At 37.8% G+C, this 18,535-nt stretch overlaps 1 protein-coding gene across 12 annotated transcripts in view; it reads right to left on the bottom strand.

Moving 5' to 3' along the window:
* RAPH1 (Ras association (RalGDS/AF-6) and pleckstrin homology domains 1) overlaps window positions 1-18,535 on the bottom strand; it is a 102,859-nt gene that overhangs the window by 52,759 nt on the left and 31,565 nt on the right. For 7 of the 12 annotated variants that reach the window (XM_087435669.1, XM_087435663.1, XM_087435664.1 and 4 more), the window contains 4 exons: window positions 17,501-17,620; window positions 14,040-14,145; window positions 12,474-12,979; window positions 978-1,058 (listed from right to left, as the gene is read on the bottom strand). In XM_087435669.1, the coding sequence (XP_087291795.1) occupies window positions 978-1,058; window positions 12,474-12,979; window positions 14,040-14,145; window positions 17,501-17,620 (813 nt within the window). The remainder of the gene's footprint in view (window positions 1-977; window positions 1,059-12,473; window positions 12,980-14,039; window positions 14,146-17,500; window positions 17,621-18,535) is intronic. The other 5 variants (XM_087435670.1, XM_087435672.1, XM_087435673.1 and 2 more) reach the window with 3 other exon arrangements.

Raw genomic sequence — 18,535 nt, forward strand, 5'->3', positions numbered from 1 at the left:
CTAGGCCACGACAGTGGAGTGCGTGCACTTAACCGCTTGTGCCACCGGGCCAGCCCCCAGAGGACACATTTTTGAAGAAAGAAATTAGGTTTTCAGTTAAGCATCAGTACAGAAGAGTCATTCTACTTGATATCTCCATTCTGAAGAACAGCTAAATTTGTTACTAGCTTAAGAAATTTACAAAATTTCTTAGCTTCAGAAAAAGCACGTGGTTTCAGGTTCCAATACAAAATTTCTGTATATCAGATATGCTACTACCTATATAATCTTACCATGAGTACGATTATCTTACCTGATACTGTATCATATGGCTGCTCGTTTGTTTTTGGTCACTCATTTTTTTTGAAGAAGACTGGCCCTGCGCTAACATCTGCTGCCAATCTCTCTCTTTTTTCTTTATTCTCCCCAAAGCCCCAGTATATAGTTGTATATCAGAGTTGTAGAGTTGTAGCTCTTCTATGTGGGATGCTTCCTCAGCATGGCCTGATGAGCGGTGAGTAGGTCCGCACCCAGGCTCTGAACCGGCGAACCCCGGGCCGCCGAAGCGGAACACGCGAACTTAACTGCTACACCACCTGGTCGGCCCCCTTTGCTCACTTATTTTTAAGCTTGATTTAATTTTTTAAAATCTTTTTTTTTTTTTAAGATTTTATTTATTTATTTTTTCCCCCTCAAAGCCCCAGTAGATAGTTGCATGTCATAGCTGCACATCCTTCCAGTCGCTGTATGTGGGACCGTGGCCCCAGCATGGCCAGAGAGGCGGTGCGTCGGTGTGCGCCCGGGGTCCGAACCTGGGCTGCCAGCAGCGGAGTGCGAGCACCCAACCGCCAAGCCACGGGGCCAGCCCCCAAAGCTTGATTTAATTTTTATTTGAAAAATTCAGGTATATGAAAAGGCTTAATCATCAGGAGTTCTAAAGAATGCATTCCTCTTCATTGATATTTAAGTAGTCCCATGGACATGTTTACAGAACTTACAGGTGTCAGCTCAGCCTGTTCTTCTGGGAAGTCAATATGACGCTTGGCCTGCTTGCTGGGACATCTCAGAGAGAGAGCATGCTGTGAAAATGCAGGAAGGAAGAAAATGATAGGTAAAGGAGCGGAAAAGGGCAGTTTTCATTATCATGCAGGAAGAGAAAAAGATCACTGAAATGAATTGTTGAAACAAAATAGTAATGAAAAGTTGCATGCACCTTTCATCATACTATGCAAAAATAAAAATGTAAGAACCAGATGATCCTAATCCTTGATAATTTAAGGATAACCTCACTCAATTTCTGGACAGTAGAGCTCTGTGGGAGAACTACGCAGAAACACCGTATGCTTCCAAACCTCAGGTGGGCCTTGACTGCTATTTGGCAGTACTCTTAATCTTTTCTCCTCACTCCCTATGTCATTCCCTTGAAGCTTGTTCTAAGTAGTTTCCAAGTTCTTCAAGCTTCTAGGTTCATCCTTCCACCTCTTTATATCACCTCACTTCCCTCCATCACTAAGAAAATCACATCCACCTATCAGGAGGATCTTCATCACTAAAATGGATCCTATAACTACACTCAGATTTTCATTCTTCTCTCTAGTTCTATCTGAATAAATATGCTATTTTCCCCTCCAAAGCTAAGCATGTCCTAGATCTCACTCATTCCCTTTCTAATATCTCAGTTTCTGACCCTCAACTAGTCCTGCTTAGTGAGAGTTGGAAGGACAGAAAAATATTTAATTCTTCTGGGTACCCTCCTCTTGTTAAAACCATTATTTTCTCCTTTTCACTGCTAAATTTCCTGAATTCAGCTATAGTGTACCTCCCCCACTTAACCCTTAATTCTCTGGAATCCAGTGTCTACCTTTCTTCTCCAAAGCCTTCCTCCAAGTTGTAATGCATTCTGTAATTCATTCTCAAAGTCATTAATGACCTTTCAACCAAGGTTTTCTGTCTTTCCTGTCATAGTACTCATGAAGTGAGTACTATGAAACTGCTGATTTGGCTGTCTGTACTGACACCCCTCTCTCCATACAGTAAGTGATAACCTCATAAGGACATTGGTATTACATTCACAGTTTTATCCTTGACAGCCAAACACAGTGCCTAGGTGCTCAAATATTTATGGAATATATGAATAACTGGCACATAGTGGGCCAGATCAAGACTGTGTTTGCATTCCCCTCTCTACATTTTCTCATTAAACGTATACTATGGCGTTGTGTCAATCACTACATCAACGGGAGGCCAATCAAATCTATATTGCCAATATACTCATTCTTAGAAATAAAGTCTGAAGTATTAAGGACTAAAGGGGCATGGTAAATGCGACCAACTTTCAAATAGTTCAGGAAAAATGTATATATAAAAAGAACGATAAAGTAAATGCGGCAAAATGTTAAAAATTAGTGAATCTGAGTAATGAGTTTCATGAGTTCTTTGTACTAGTCTTTCAAGTTTTTGTAAGTTTGACATTATTTAGCTCTGAGCTAACATCTGTTGCCAATCTTCCTATTTTTGCTGAGGAAGACTGGCCCTGGGCTAACATCTGTGCCCATCTTCCTCTACTTTATATGGGATGCTGCCACAGCATGGCTTGACAAGAGGTGCAATGGTCCGCGCCCGGGATCTGAACCTGCGAACCCCAGGCCACCAAAGCAGAGCGCGCGAACTTAACCGCTATGCCACTAGGCCGGCCCCCCAAATTAAAAGTTTTTAAAAATCTATGCTATCTTGACTTAGTCTCACACAAGCTCCCATCATATTTCCAAATGTTTATTGGTTAATTTTTTTAAAAAATCTAAATCTAAAGTGTTCAACAAGAGACGACTGCCTATGTACTATGTTAAACAGTACGATGGAATATTATAGTTATTAAAATTCAACACATCCTTACTAAAAATGAATATATGTATGTGAAGTGACAAAAACAATAGAAAACAGTACATGTGCAAACAAAGATTAAATGTCATTACATTAATAAAGATGAAAAGGGGATTATGGAATGATACCAAAAGTTTACTTAATGTTAATTAGGTTCCATTTCCACAAAATATTTAAATACTTTCCTACAAAAAAATTATCTCCCTCAAATCTAATTTTTACTTACTCTTCATCACTACTTTCATAAATCTAAAAGCTGTGCTCAAAACATATAAGAAAAATGAATTTGAGGGTCAATTCTCCACATAAATTTGCTCTAGACATTCTCAGTTCCAAAAACTTTCATTTGTTATAAAGCTATCAAATTTTCCATCAATCTCTCAAAAACTCTCCACAAACCTCTGCAAAGTAAGTTATGGATCACTCCTTTCTTGAACTGTATCTGTAACATGTTAAAATGAAGTATGGTGGGGTATAGAAAAGCACTGATCTGAACATAGGAGCCAAACCATAATCAAGAAATGGCCTGATACACCAAAGTCATGGTTACAAAATAAAACACTTCCTTTTGCTGGCCAACACCTTAGATTACAACTGGAACAAGGAAGTGGAGGTTTGTGAATGCACATTAGTGTTTCAATAAAACAGATTTGCATTTGTCTTTTACTGACACATGTATGAGCTCTCACAAATATTAAAACTAAGCGCAGCGTGATGTAAGAATGCAGACCCTGGGGCCGAGTGCCTGGGTTCCAGCCCCAGCTCAGCCTTTACTGGCAATGTGACTCTGGGTTTATTTAACTTGTTTCCTCGTGTGTAAAATGGGGTAATAACAGCATTTATCTCCAAAGATCGCTATAAGAATTAAACGAGTGATAATAATAATATTACTACTATTACAAGAGTGGGAAACCACCAGATCTCATCTGAATTTTATTTAAGCCTCAATTCATTTAGATTAGAGCTAGAAAGAGCTGTTAAATCTTAACAGTGTCTTCAGGAATATACTGAAACACCACAAGATGGGGATGTTACTGCAGAAATCGCTCTGCCTTTTTCTCCCGCCCACGCAGTTCTGTCTCTAGGTCTGGATCTGAGCGCACCAGCTAGTCAAGCCTTGTCTTGACTTCCCTTCATTCTGTGATGAAGCAGCAGGTGCTGTGCTATGAGCTCTACAACCAGACCATCTGGGTTCAGATCCTTAGGAAAGTTCACTCTCGGGCTCAGTTCCCTCCGTGGTAAAACAGAGGTAACGGAGCCTATCCCACAGGCACGGTGCAGACTCAGTGCTCCAACATGTAAAGCACAAGGCCCAGCACACAATAAGAAAGCACTCAATACAGCAGCTGCTATTCCTTTCTATTTTCCCCCCTCTTCTCTTTATTTCTCTTCTTTTACTGGCCATTATATAGCCAGTAAACGTTTGAATGCTTTTAAAACTTTCTTTTATATGTTATAATCCCTATTATTTTAAAAACAGATGAATATACTTCTATTCTTGTTCAAAAAAAGGTCCTTTACCAGCCCTCCACAACACAAAACAAAACAGACAAGAAAAACAAAACAGATCTAAAACCAAATAAAGATGCTTTTCTACTTCTTCAGAGAGTAAGACCTGCACAGATTTCTAAGAAATACACACAAGAATCAGGGCATATACGCCAGTGTTGACTGGGGTGGTGTGTTTGAAAACGAGAAGGGTTTGTGAGTGAGAACTAGACGTCCCCCTGGCTTTCACTGGCTCTTCAGCTCTTCTTTCATCTGATACTTATTCCTTCTGCTATTAACCTCACTAGGCCAGCGAAATCTGGAGTTAAACACCCAGTTGGTACATGTGAATAAATTTCAGTGAGATGTAGCAATATAGCTACTAGAATTTTAAGAGAAATTGGTTAATAACCCCAATCTTTCAGATAGGTAGGCCTCTTCAAGTTTCCGAAAGCCCTGTTGTGCTCCCACCCAGTTAATACTTCAGAACAAAAGGCTGTTTGCCAAGAATAATTTGGGACTTCAATGCCAGTGGCGTTTTCCCCATGATGCTACAATAAACGCAACTGCTGTTTTCTTTCTAATACCTCAAAATTTCTGCACACATTAATTCTTAAAATAGTTCTGGAAGGTGAAGGAAGTAAAGGAATTGCATTGAAGCTACGATATGCTGTGTTGCATATCACAAGTTATAATAGTGTATCCATCAAAGATTTCATTTTTAAAAGCCCTATACATATGTGGAAAACAATTACAACATTCACAAGTATTAGCAGCTCAGATACTTAGGAATTTTTTCGTATCATACTATTTACAATACAATCATCAAGTATTCTTAAGATTTAGCAAAACCTTTTGAATCTACCATAAACTACAGTAATAGCTTTTAAAAGTATTTATTTTAAAATACATTTTCATGTATAAAATTCCAAATTCAGAGGAATCATTAAAGTTTAAATTCCACCAGAATATAAATATAAAGGTATATTTCCGCATTAAGCTTTTATCAGTAAACTGTTTTATAAAAACTTTATAACATGCAATTACCATTTGAATATGCAAACTGTTGTCTTATTGAAAAGTACTCTTTTATCAATTAATGTGAATAAAAGTACCACAATGATGCTGGTAAATCAGCTGCAACATTTATTCCACACTGGTTATCAAGAGCCCTTATTAGAATTTATCTCAACTACAATGAATTCTAATTTTAAAAACTTAGCAAATGAACATTACTGATGGATTTCACAAGAATATTGACTGAAATTATTCTATAATTCATTTTTATGTTTATCCATGGATTTTTATTTTTTTTTGGTGAGGAAGATTAGCCCTGAGCTAACATCTGTTGCCAATCCTCCTCTTTTTGCTGAGGAAGATTGGCCCTGAGCTAACATCCATGCCCATCTTCCTCTACTTTATATGTGGGATGCCTGCCACAGCATGGCTTGATAAGCGGTGCATAGGTCCACGCCTGGGATCCAAACCCGCGAATCTTGGGGCGCCAAAGTGGAGCATGCAAACACAACCACTATGCCAGTGGGCCAGCCCCATGGAAAATATTTTTATGCTAAACCATTCTTTAACATTCAGGAAATAATCATTTTTAACAATCAGCTTCACTTTATTTTTAAGATATTGATAAAAATTGGAAGGCAAATGTCATAGTTTTGAAATTCATACACAGATTTCTCAGTTATTTGACCTACATCATCTCTTCTTTGGAATGATGCCCCTACACCAAAGGGATAGTGGGAGGCTTAAATGACATAACATATGGGAAGTTTCTGGAAGTACAGTATTTCAAGAAAAGTCAAGAAAGAGAAAAGCAAGGAAATAAGACAGACTTTTCCTAATGTGAAACTGTACTGTGCCTATCCCTGTTGGCTTTCAGAGAGCAAGGACGCAGAAAGATAAGCCACAGAATTATTTTATTTTTAGATTGGCAGTTTGACTACCCACGTCCCCAAGATGAAATAGCACCAATTTCAAATTTATTTTTCTAACCAGTATTTGTGTCACTAAAGGTCAGCTGAAAGTAACTACTCTGTCCTGGGTTTCTTTAAAAACAGTTAGGTATAATTGCTGCCTCTAAGAAACATATTTGTAAAAGCAAAGTTTCACTATCAGAGTTTTCACATGCTACTTCACTTGTGGCACTCCATCCACCACCTTGAAAGAAAATATTGCTGATAATTTTAGAGTGCAGAGTTCTAGACAAAGATGGATTGGATACGTGCATATATTTGTTCATTCAAATATCTGAGTGCTTCTTATGAGCCACATCATGTTCTAGGTGCTAAGGATACATCAGGAATCAAAGAAATAAAAAAAAAAAAAATCCCTCTCCCCATGGAGCTTATATTCAAGTGGGAGGAAATAGACGAGTAAAATATATAGTATGTTAAATGGTGATAAAATAAAGAGAAATATAAAGCAGAAAATGGAAACAAAAAAGTAATCACAGGGCAGAGGAATAGGAGTTATATTTTAAAACAAGGTGATGAGGGGCTGGCCCCGTGGCTTAGCGGTTAAGTGCACGCGCTCCGCTGCTGGCGGCCCGGGTTTGGATCCCGGGTGTGCACCAACGCACCGCTTCTCCGGCCATGCTGAGGCCGCGTCCCACATACAGCAACTAGAAGGATGTGCAGCTATGACATACAACTATCTACTGGGGCTTTGGGGGAAAAATAAAATAAAATAAAATTATAAAAACAAACAAACAAAAAAAACCAGGGTGATGAAAGAAGGCCTCACAGAGAAAGGGACATCCAGGCAAATCCCTAAGGGTGATAAGAGGTCTACCATGGGGAAGGGTATCCAGGCAGGGGTACAAGTGAAAGGCTGCAAGGTGAGTTCTGACTGCTGGCAACAAACAACTAGGAGGCAGTATGGCTGGCAGAGTAAGGGAGGGAGGGAAGGAAGGAAAATAGGGGCAGAGGCAATGGGAAAGCAGATCCAGTAAGGCCCTGCAGGCCACTGTAGGGATTTTGGTTTCAGACTGAGTAAGATACAAAGCCTTTGGGTTTGAAAAGAGGAGGGGCAAGATATGACTTACCTTTTAATAAGACCACTCTGGCTGCAGTGTGGATAGACCGTTAAGGGGAAGGTAAATACAGGAAGACCAGTAGGAAGACTACTGCAAAAATTTACATCAAGATGATGCTGGCTTGGTGGCAGTGAAGATGCTGAGAAGTGATGAAATTCTGGATATATTCTAAAGGTAAAGACAACAGAGTTTGCTGCTGGATTGGAAGGGGGAAGGAAAGAAAAAGAGAAGTAGATAAAGACTCCAAGGATTTTGCTTGATGAACAGGAAGGAAGCAACAGCCATTAACTGAAATGGAGCAGACTGTGGGAGGAGCAAGTCTGGGAAAAGAGATCAGGGCTTCAGTTGATACCAGTTAAAAATCTGAGCTACCTATCAGACATCCAAATAGAGATGTTGATTAGAGAGAGGAGGGATGAGCCTGGAGTTTAGGGGAGAGACACTGGCTAAAGATACCTGTATTTTCTTGAATGTAAGATGATTTAATGTTGGTACTTTCTTTTTTTTCTTTTTTTGTGAGGAAGCTCAGCCCTGAGCTATCATCCATGCCAAACCTCCTATTTTTTTGCTGAGGAAGACTGGCCCTGGGCTAACATCTGTGTCCATCTTCCTCCACTTTATATGGGAGGCCGCCTGACAAGCGGTGTGTCAGCGCGCGCCCAGGATCCGAACCCGGGCCGCTAGCAGCAGAGTGCACACACTTAACTGCTACACCACGGGGCCGGCCCCGATGTCGGTACTTTCTTAATCCTTATCAGAAACTGTTAACAGAAGGCTTCACACAACATAGTATAATTGCCACCTCACTGACAGTGGGTGACAGATGCCACCTGATTTTAGAACATGGTTTCTCAACCTTGGCACTATTTTGGGTCAGATAGTTCTTTGTTGTCGGGGCTGTCATGTGCATTGTAGGAATCTACCGGCTCCCTTGGCCTCTACCCACTAGATGCCAGTAGCACCCTTCTATCACTGACAACCAAAAAAGTCTCCAGATATTGCTGAATGGCCCCTGGCAGACAAAACAGCTCCCAGTTGAGAACCACTGTTTTAGAGGGACTAAAATGTGAGGGGGAAAAGTGTGTTTTAAATAAATGAAATAGGATATTAAAATTTGTGAGTTGTCAGTGCATAAGATCACAAAAGGAGTGGATATGGATAGAAAGGTAGTCTGAAGACTGCATCTTGGGACACTCCAAGGTCAAGAGAGTATAAACATGAGAAGGAGACTGTGAATGGCCAATGAGGCAGCTCCACTCTCTCCCCAAATCTCACTAAAATAAAGATAAAGGCTTTTGGGGTGTGTGTGTTTAAAGATAAACTCATAAGACAAGACAAAAGTTTGGAAGCTAGACAGCATAAGGCTGAGTGGTAACCAACTCACCAGGCCCAAGGAAAGTTGAATGCTAAGCCAGCACTGGAGAAAAGCAGAAGAGCACACCAATTTACATTATGTAACCTCAAAAGTCTCCAGAAGCAGCAGAAGTGAAGGTGGGACTAAAAGCAGGAGGATTGGTTGAAAGTATATTTAAGAAAGCATTTAATTCCCAGATTCCTTCCTTTACTTGCCCACCAGCAAGTCTCAGGTTCAGACTGATATTCACTCACAGGACCCAACAGACCATTGCTTGGCACCAAGTTCCCTTAGTTCTGCAGAAAGACAAAGACAGCACGCTACCAAGAGACATGCTATCTTCAGAAGGGAGCTATATAGACTACGAGGGGCCTTTTTTGGACCCACCACTGTAAGAGAAAGAGATCACGTGGCTAAGTACAGAAATCACCCTGGCTTAGGGACACTTCATGCTCCACAAGAACCAGTCATGCATTATAACAGCCAATGAGTTCCAGGGCCCCTCAAGGGACGTGTTCACGCTCATTTACAAGAGTTACACACTGCACACCAGGAAGTCAAGGTCCGAGTCTTTTCATAGGCTTCTATAGTTCACTCGCAGTCTTCCTGGTCCATATGCACTCACCAATCCGGGGTCAATTTATAATAAACAATATTACCTGGAAACATTCTATATTTATTAATCAAGTTTCTAGTAAAAGAATGCCAGGAGAAGGAAAACCCAAGGTCATTTTCCATAGAAAAAAGGGTTCAGACTTGCTATTAACTCTTTCTTCTTAAAGGAGTAATTCTCACATGGAGGCAACTTTGCCTTCCAGGAAACATGTAGCAATGTTTGGAGACATTTCTAGTTGTCACAACTGGAGGGTGTGGATGTACTACTGGCACCAAGTAGGTAGATGCCAGGGATGCTGCTAAACATCCTACAACGCACAGGACAGCTTCCTAGAACAAAGAATTATCTAGCCCAAAATGTCAATAGTGCTGATGGCTGAGACTTGACCTAGAAGGATTAAATGGAAGATCACATACTGAACATTGAGGACCACCCCACATTGCAAGCCTTCTTTCCCAAATGGGCTGCTAAAGCACTGTAAGACAGAGATATGCCCTTCATGCAGGAGACTGTAAGAATCTTCTCTGGAGAAGCTCACCCACCTGAGAGAAAAGACCTAAGAACGAACTCTAATAGAGTAGACCACAAAAGACAGAAAAGAATTTTAAGAAGATGAAATTAATAGAACACTAATTTTGTCTGAACCAAGTAAGAGATTTAATCAACTGGGGGAAAGTTTGGAGTTGAAATATTAATAAATATACCAAAAAAACTATATATTTTTAAATCTAAAGACAATTATTAATTCCAGGAAAAACAAAATGTAATGTCCCAAAACAAAATGTAATAAAAGTATATAGAGTTGAGCAGTAAACTGCATGTATATAGCCATGATAACATAAAACACTAAATAGTAACCCAACCAAAATATATTGGGAGGATGGGGGAACAGGAGGGGAGAAGAGAAGGGAACTCTCTGAAGAGCATTATATCCTAATCTTCCAGAGTGAGAAGTCAGTAGATAATACATACAACTGAAAAAAATCAAGATACAGCAATGTAAGTACAGATTTAATGATATGGAGGATAAAATCCTAAGAATCAGCTAAAAGAGTAGACAGTGCTTATCTCTGGGAGCAGAATACGGCATGTGTGAGTGTGTATGTGCCCACAGCAGACTTTTTTGTAACAAATCTCATAGACTCTTTAAACTCTATGCCTGCAAAACTAATTAAAATATTTTTTAAAAATTCTATTTGAGTGTAGGGAAAATTTGATACATGGGTTTGAGATCTAGTAAGCTTCCCTCAGTTTTCTTGATTTAAATTAGAACAGACTAGATCCAGAAAAAGTATATTGAAACAAGTTTCAGGTTTGTTAAACCATCTTTCTACCCATCTGGGCAAGGCAAAAGACAGGCTGGACAGAAAAGATTTTAACTCCTTTCTCTGCTTTATTCCTGGTTTACTCACCAAACCTTATATTAAAGTCTTAGATTAAACATTACACCACTGAACACATTACATCCTTGCCCATGGATACCACTAGACACCAGATGAAGTGTTTGCTGGGACAGGACTTTTTACTTTTTTTTTTTTTTTTTGCTCTTCTATTGTTTGAACTTTGATGAGTGTATTTTACAGATGAAAACACACACACACACAAACGAAGATCCTACTAATGATCAGTTCATAACCTGTCTTCATGCATGTTGATCCAACTCAAAATAATCTGGTTGGAAAGAAGGAATATCAACATACAAAACACAAAATAACCAGGAAAGCACATCCCTAATAAAATATTGCTCATCCCAGCAGGTAAATGTAGAAGACATAAATGACGCATACTAAGTACCTGGTGCTAAATATAATCCCCAGGTATCATAAGGTAGAAATCCGTTTTCATGTTCTCTATAGAGTATATACCATTAGGTAAGTTTCATTTTAAATAAATGAAAGTTTATTCTTTAGATCGATATAATTTGCTAACTTTCTTTACAAACAATAAAACTCAAGTTTATCTCCAAACCACCAAGATTCACGTGTTTTTTGTGCTCCACAGTACTTAGAACAAAGCTAGGTACATGGGTTGGTACTAAGAGTTAGTGACTGATGGAAATTCATCTAATGAATTAAATCAGTGGGGGGAAAAATCAATGTCGAATAGTAGGTGTAAATTTTAAATTTCTCTGCAATTCCTTAAACAATGTTTTACAAGATTTTACCTTAGTATTGATTATTCACAAATAGATTATTTTATCCTGTATTAGAGACCACTGTAAACAAACTGAATGAAAGGCTGGTGGTGCCCTCATTGATTTTCTTCTTTCTTGCTGCTACCCTAAAAGAAAATTGCCTTCTCCTTGATGAAAAAAACTCAATAAAGAATTCACCTTCACCAAACCCAGCTTTTGCTAAACTTATTTTATCACAAATACATTCCTTAACCCCACCTCATCACATCCAGAAAAACTTCATCTTTTAAAAATCTGTTCATGTATATTATACCACTTTCGATTCTCTGAACCCATCATATGAGGAAGGTAGACCAAGTACTATTAGCCCCAATTTACTTAAGAGAAATTGTTCACAGAGGTTGACTAACTCATTTAAGGTCCTATGGGCAGTTAGTGGCAAAGAAAACACTTCGAACCAAGTTTTCTGATTCCAAGCCCAGTGGCTCTTTCCACTACACCACACTGACTCTTTGATAATAAAACAGATAATAAAACCCTGAAAACTAGAATCTTAGAGGACTACAATGTAGATATGAGTCTTTTTCTTAAGTTGTTATTTTATAATAAGCATATATTAAAAAGCAATTATTATCAGCTTAATAGCTATAACAACTACAAAATGTCATCAAATATAAACCACATTTCATGTTTTTTTAATCATGTCAAACAACTGATATTAAACCAAGGACTTCAAATAGTCACAAGAATAAAAATGAAGAAATGATAAATCTCTTCTTAATCATCTTTGTGATACTGCCATATCTGGTAATATATTCCTTCAGCAGTCTGATTTTAAAACTTAGCTCAGAGCTATCCTTGACAAATTTTAAATGTAGAAAAAATAAGAAAGTTAATTAAAACTATATTTTTTAAAATATCATCTCCTCCTTAAAAATTAAAATACCAAGAAAAAAAAGTTCCATCTACTTACCTCAGTAATTGGCTGCCCCTGATGTGTCAAATCCAGTTCTTGAGGGCGTGCTACTTTATCGATATCCAAAGAGTCCATGCTGGAGGCTGCGGAAGTGATGCTGGAACGAGAGGAGTTACTAACAGAGTGTGCTTCAGCATCACTCACCGTGCCCGCAGAAGCCGTTCTTCTGTGCTGATTCGTTACTAGGGGCTTAGTATCTTCTAGTACAGATTGCTGGGCAGCCTCATCCATGCTCAAGGAGGCCTGTTCTAACTGTGCAGTGATGTCATCCAGGGAATAGTTGGCATGTGACGGTTTAGTTATCCTATTAGACGAAGATGACAGTCCTTTCAAGGTGCCATGTTTTGATGTATGTCGGCTAGCAGGTAACTTCTGAGTGGCTTTTGTTTCTGTGATTTGACGTTTACTGTTTCCTGCACCAATACTGCTGAGCTCCTGCTCTATCGAGCAAAGATCAGCCATCAGGGCATCCAGATCCACAGTTTCTCCCTGATTCAGAGCTTCTGCAATGAACAACATACACGATGTTTCCAGGACACACTGAGTCAGAATTTATACATTCTATTGTAAGTCAGTTAATGAAGGCAGGGGAAGAAGCAAAAAAATTCATTGTATTGGGCCTAAAAGCCTATCAAATATAGTATTTAAAACAGTATCTTGTTTGTTTTAAATTCCAAGAGAAATTTTTAGAAGCAAATAGTCCATCTTTTAAGATTTGTAGTAATCAGAGGAGAATAAAATTATGAGTTAAAAAATAAAAATAATGCAACAATTGTACACTGTTCCACGGTTTTACTCAGATCCCCCATGCAACTTTTTACCAGAGGCTCTAAGGTGTTAACATGATCAGTGCCCTGGTAAAGATGTTAATACCTAAAGAGCTGAGGGCATTAAAAAATTACAGATTAGAATGGCAATTCCAAATACTATAAAGGTGACCAGGTAGAGTACATTAAACAAAGGCCAGAGGGGCTGATTTTTGTGTGTGTGTGTGTGTGTGTGTGTGTGAGGAAGATCAGCCTTGAGCTAACATCCATGCCAATCCTCCTCTTTTTGCTGAGGAAGACTGGCCCTGAGCTAACACCTGTGCACATCTTCCTTCACTTTATGTGGGATGCTGCCACAGCATGGCCTGACAAGCAGTGCGTCGGTGTGTGCCCAGGATCCAAACCCAGGCCACCAGCAGCGGAGTGCGCGCACTTAACCACTATGCTGTGGAGCCAGCCCCCAAGAGGGGCTGATTTTAAAATTACTAACAAGTAATTTCACTGGACTTTATTCCAATCAAATACAACAACGTAATGAAGTTTGTTGTGGGGTTCCATCTGAGTATGTATTTTGTTAATTATTAACTCAACTAGAAAACTATTTTAGTTATGTTCCAGTTTGTTTTTTTCTATAATCATTTAAATTAGTAATAAAATGCACAAATCAATAAATATATGAACTCAGTCAAGTTATGCATACAGTTTTTATACTGAGTTGTTTGGAATTGTGGTGCACTGCTTCCACACTGTATAACTTCAGATACTATTTTACATTTTATTTCCAATTATATCTTACCATTCAAGTTGTATATGGAGAAGCGATAAGAAAAGTTGGCCATGTTTGTTTCCTGGCGCAGAGGAGATCTTTTTACTGGTTCCGTGGGCTTGTCAGAATCCAAACTCTTTAAAAAAGAAAGTTTAATAAGTCATATTAAATTTAGGCTTCAGTTATATAAAAAAGATGAATAAAGTTTGTTTTATGGTTAAGTGAATTACTGTCATATAATAGTTAATAAACCAAAGTGCTTCTAAGCAATAGCTTTAAGGAATAGTATAATTGGTTTTCATATGATTTTGTTTATAGCTTTTTCAATTTTTAGATATATGCTTACTTAAGGCATTTGAGACTGTCATAGTTTGGAGGTACTATCTTTCCAAATACATCAAGTATAGTGACTGAGCTCACTTTACATAAATTCACTATAAAATAAGCTAGGCATATGAATATGGGCATGGTAAGATAAGAAACAGAAAAGAACAATGCAGAGAATTCTGTTAGCTCTTTCCTCAAAGGGATTTGTTTTTGGTCCAGAATAGCCTCATTCTTGGCATGAAGTACCCTGAAGATAAGGCACAATTCTGGACTCAAAATTAGTGAGACCCAAGATCTTAACAGAGAATGGCTACAACTTCAAACAGTGATGGAATATCCTTGTTCTTTTCAAGTTCTAGCAACACGAGGGCAAACTGTAACCCAGCTCTACTGCCTGCGATGAGTCTAGAATTATACTGTAGTTCAGGGTGTGGTGTCCTGTCTTGTAAGTCATCTCACCACCTTTTTTTTTGTGAGGAAGATCAGCCCTGAGCTAACATCCATGCCAATCCTCCTCTTTTTGCTGAGGAAGACTGACCCTGGGCTAAGATCTGTGCCTATCTTCCTCCACTTTATATGGGATGCCGCCACAGCATGGCCTGACAAGTGGTGCATCGGTCCGTGCCCGGGATCCGAACACGGGCCGCCAGCAGCGAGCGGAGCGCGTGCACTTAACTGCTATGCCACAGGGTCAGCCCCCTTACCACCTTTTTAAAATGACACTTTTCTCTCTCTAATCTTTCTACAATAAGGAAAATAAGATGTTCACAACAGAGAAATTCAGGAAAAGGGTCAATAGTTATTTAGTGTGTATTTAAATAAATTTGCAAATATTAAGATTAATCTTTTAAAACTTTAATTTCTATTTATAATTATCAAATAGATTTCAAATAAAAAAGAATGTTGGATAGTCTATTTGTAGAATCAAGGAATTAGAGTAGAATGCTATCTTCTTTATCTTCGTTTGTCTCAAGATAAAATGAATCCATTCAGATAGTGTCCATCCAGTTCCTAAAGCTATCATATGAAGGAGACCCACAACCATTCAGGGCCTTATTTCAAAGTTTCACAAAACAGCCAGGAAATTCTCCTTTAACCTCAAACCAAATTCTTCTGCTGCAATTTAAGCCCTAATCCTCCTTCTCTCAGTGGAAATGAAGAATAATAGGTAGGTAATGTTTTCTGTAAAATAACTTGAATATAATTAAGGACATGTTAAAAGTCAATCTATTTACCAGTTCAAATAAACAAATACTTATTATAATTATCTGCTGTGTCCTTGGGGCTGGGGCAACAAGGGAAATAGTAAGAAATACTCCTTGATGCCCAAGAAATTGCTAATCTAGTAGGGTCGTTTGTAACTTTGGGGGGGAATGTCACCGAGAATTTAATAAAAGCTATGAACTTAATTCCAGAAAAATGCAAATGCACACAAACTTTACAAACGCTTTCAGAAGATTCACCAACCACTTAAAACTTAAAACGTAATGTAATATAAAGTTGAAAATAGGATTAACATTGTATGTGTTACATAGGTACACGGACAATAATTTGTAGTGAATTAAAATAATGAAATAAACAAGAGACTTGAGGTTTTAGCCAACTAACTTAGTAAGTAAAACATTTTTTGAAGATTTCTGAAGTGTTAAAAAGCAGCTTGTTAGCAGTGAGCCATGTTACACAACGGCTTTAATCTGCTTTCTCTCTGAAGACAGATTTATATAATAAAAAGAATAGTCACAGCATTAGTTTAGGAGCCAACGTTTTGGTGTGTGGCTCTTCACACTTATATGTCAGGGAATTTAAAATATAGAGAAGAATACAAGGTACTAAACTAGTAGAAACGGCACCAGCAGCGGAGTAGCACAGAGTTACTCCTCTACCTGGAGCAGCTGGACTGATACCTACCCGTCTTTTCTCTTTCTGGCCCCTTCCCAAGTATGGACAATAAAACTACAGAGTCCCGGAAACCCTCCTTGCCAGCTGGCCCTCACATACTTCCCTTCGTGTATTATCATTTCTATTTCCTCTACTTTGCTTCCTCTTTCCTTTTTGTCCTCAGCATAGAACTGCATAGCCTCGGCATCATCTCTATGCCAAAATCACCTTTTTAAAAAATTTAAGAATTAAACCGAAATGGTTTGGCATTGGCAACTACAGATATAAGAAAAGACCTTTCTCACAACAAATAATGTTGTTTCTCCTTTTTGGAGATGAAGGGAATGATTCTTAACAAAATTCTAGTAGGATTGAAAGCATTTTCCTCAAAATTCAGCATTAATAGAGTATAGTCACAAACATGTCTACATTTCAAAAGGATCTAGCAAGAATTACATGAAGAGTTTATCATGTCAATTCCAGACTGCTATAGAAAGAGAGACAGGAACAAACTAGTACTTGAAGTTCCCCCCTCACACCGTTACTTTCCACTAGTTAAGGAATTTCATACTTAAGCAATTTTACACAAAAGTTCTTCTTAGAGATATTATTAAAGGATGAATGAAAATAAGTTTTGTTCTAATATTCTCATTGCCATAAAGTTAAAGTTGTTTTAATAAACATAACCATCTTCATATATTGAATATAATGTATTAACCGGGTAGTAATAGTGTACCCTTTTATTCTAAGAAGTGTTCTGGTTTAGAGGATAAGGGCATTATTTTTTTTTTCCCACCCAAGATCCAATAAAACAAAATGAAAAAGCTGTGCTATTGTTTTAAAATGCAGCAGGGAATGAAATTTTGTCAGTATTCTGGAATCAGGTAATAGAAAATATCTGCATGTGAGGATATTATCTATGTTATAAAGTGTATTCATATTTACTAAGTTATGGAATAGGATTTGCTAAAATTTAGACTTTTAAATTTTAGGCTTCAAAATTTTTTAGTCAGCAATCTCAACTTTTGAAACAGATTTTAAGTAATCCCTCTAGATGAACTGATTAACAAGGTTTTTTAAAAAACTCCTTAAAATAATTACAGAAGATAACGTCTTGTGTTCTAGAGTTACTATTCATTTACCTGTTAATGTTTTGGACATTTTTCCTTTCTAGCAGTATTTTAAAATGTAACCTATATCCATATCCTTACATCTTACACAGGAAACTTTCAGCACACAGCGATGACTTCAAATCCTCAAGCAGCTTTTCAAGCACTAATTCTAACCTGAGTGAGTTTGTCCAGCTCCCCCAGCCAGGCTCCAAACATTTTGTCCAGGTCCTGATCTTCCTTGTCACTGTCTTCTTCAGCACCATGGTCAATTTCTTCATCTGACAGTTGCTCCATCTGAAATACAGACATTTGTATAGAATGGTTAGAGGTTGAACTTGAAAAATTATGCAGTGTATGTTCTGATGTACACTGCAACTCTCCAGAGTCAAACTTTCAAAACTAGAGACTATACTATAAAAGGAAATTAGAAATCATTCATGGAGACAGGATTGACAAATGAATAGAAACAGCAATTAAGTCTCAAATTTTTAGTAAATTGTGAAAGAAGAACAAACCGTATCAGATTATGACTAGAAAGTAACAATAATTTTAAAATTGCAGAGCACTCCTATTAATCAGAGGATATTACAGTAGTATACTCCACTTCTCTCCACTAATAGATCCTATAACATCCCAAACACCACAGAGAAACAATTTCAGAAGACTCTGATGGAGCAAGTTATTATATTTATCTGTAAAAACCTGTTTAGACACAAATAAGTATTTATCTTGCAAAACCTTAGTCCAACAAGCATTTCAGAGAAAAGACAAAATTTTTCATCTAGGTTAGTCTGTTAAATTAGTTTCTCCTTCTATACTACTCTCACTTTCTACCCCATTTGTCTTTTATCTTACTTCCCCATCAGTTCCTACAAAATCCAAGGAACTAGAACTAAAATTGAAAACTTTAAATTCATATACAAAATTTCCTGTATGTGGTGACTTTTCAAGTTTAAGTCCCTTGAAGACAAGATATTTTCCTTCTTCCCAATTAATAAAATAATGTGATATTTGACACAGAACTTGCATATTATTTTGTGAAAGGAGGAAAAGATTATACAAAACAAAGATAAATGACTGACCAGATACTTAAAGTTCTTAAAGTAAGATTAATCTCATTAATATAAAATATTTCAATATTAAAGGCTCTGAGGAATCTTCAGTAAAACTTAGATTTTATTAAACCAACATATTCCAAAGTTATTTGAC

This window comes from Ceratotherium simum, chromosome 9 (assembly GCF_057802395.1).
Source record: "Ceratotherium simum simum isolate JZ-2026a chromosome 9, ASM5780239v1, whole genome shotgun sequence".
NCBI lineage: Eukaryota > Metazoa > Chordata > Mammalia > Perissodactyla > Rhinocerotidae > Ceratotherium > Ceratotherium simum.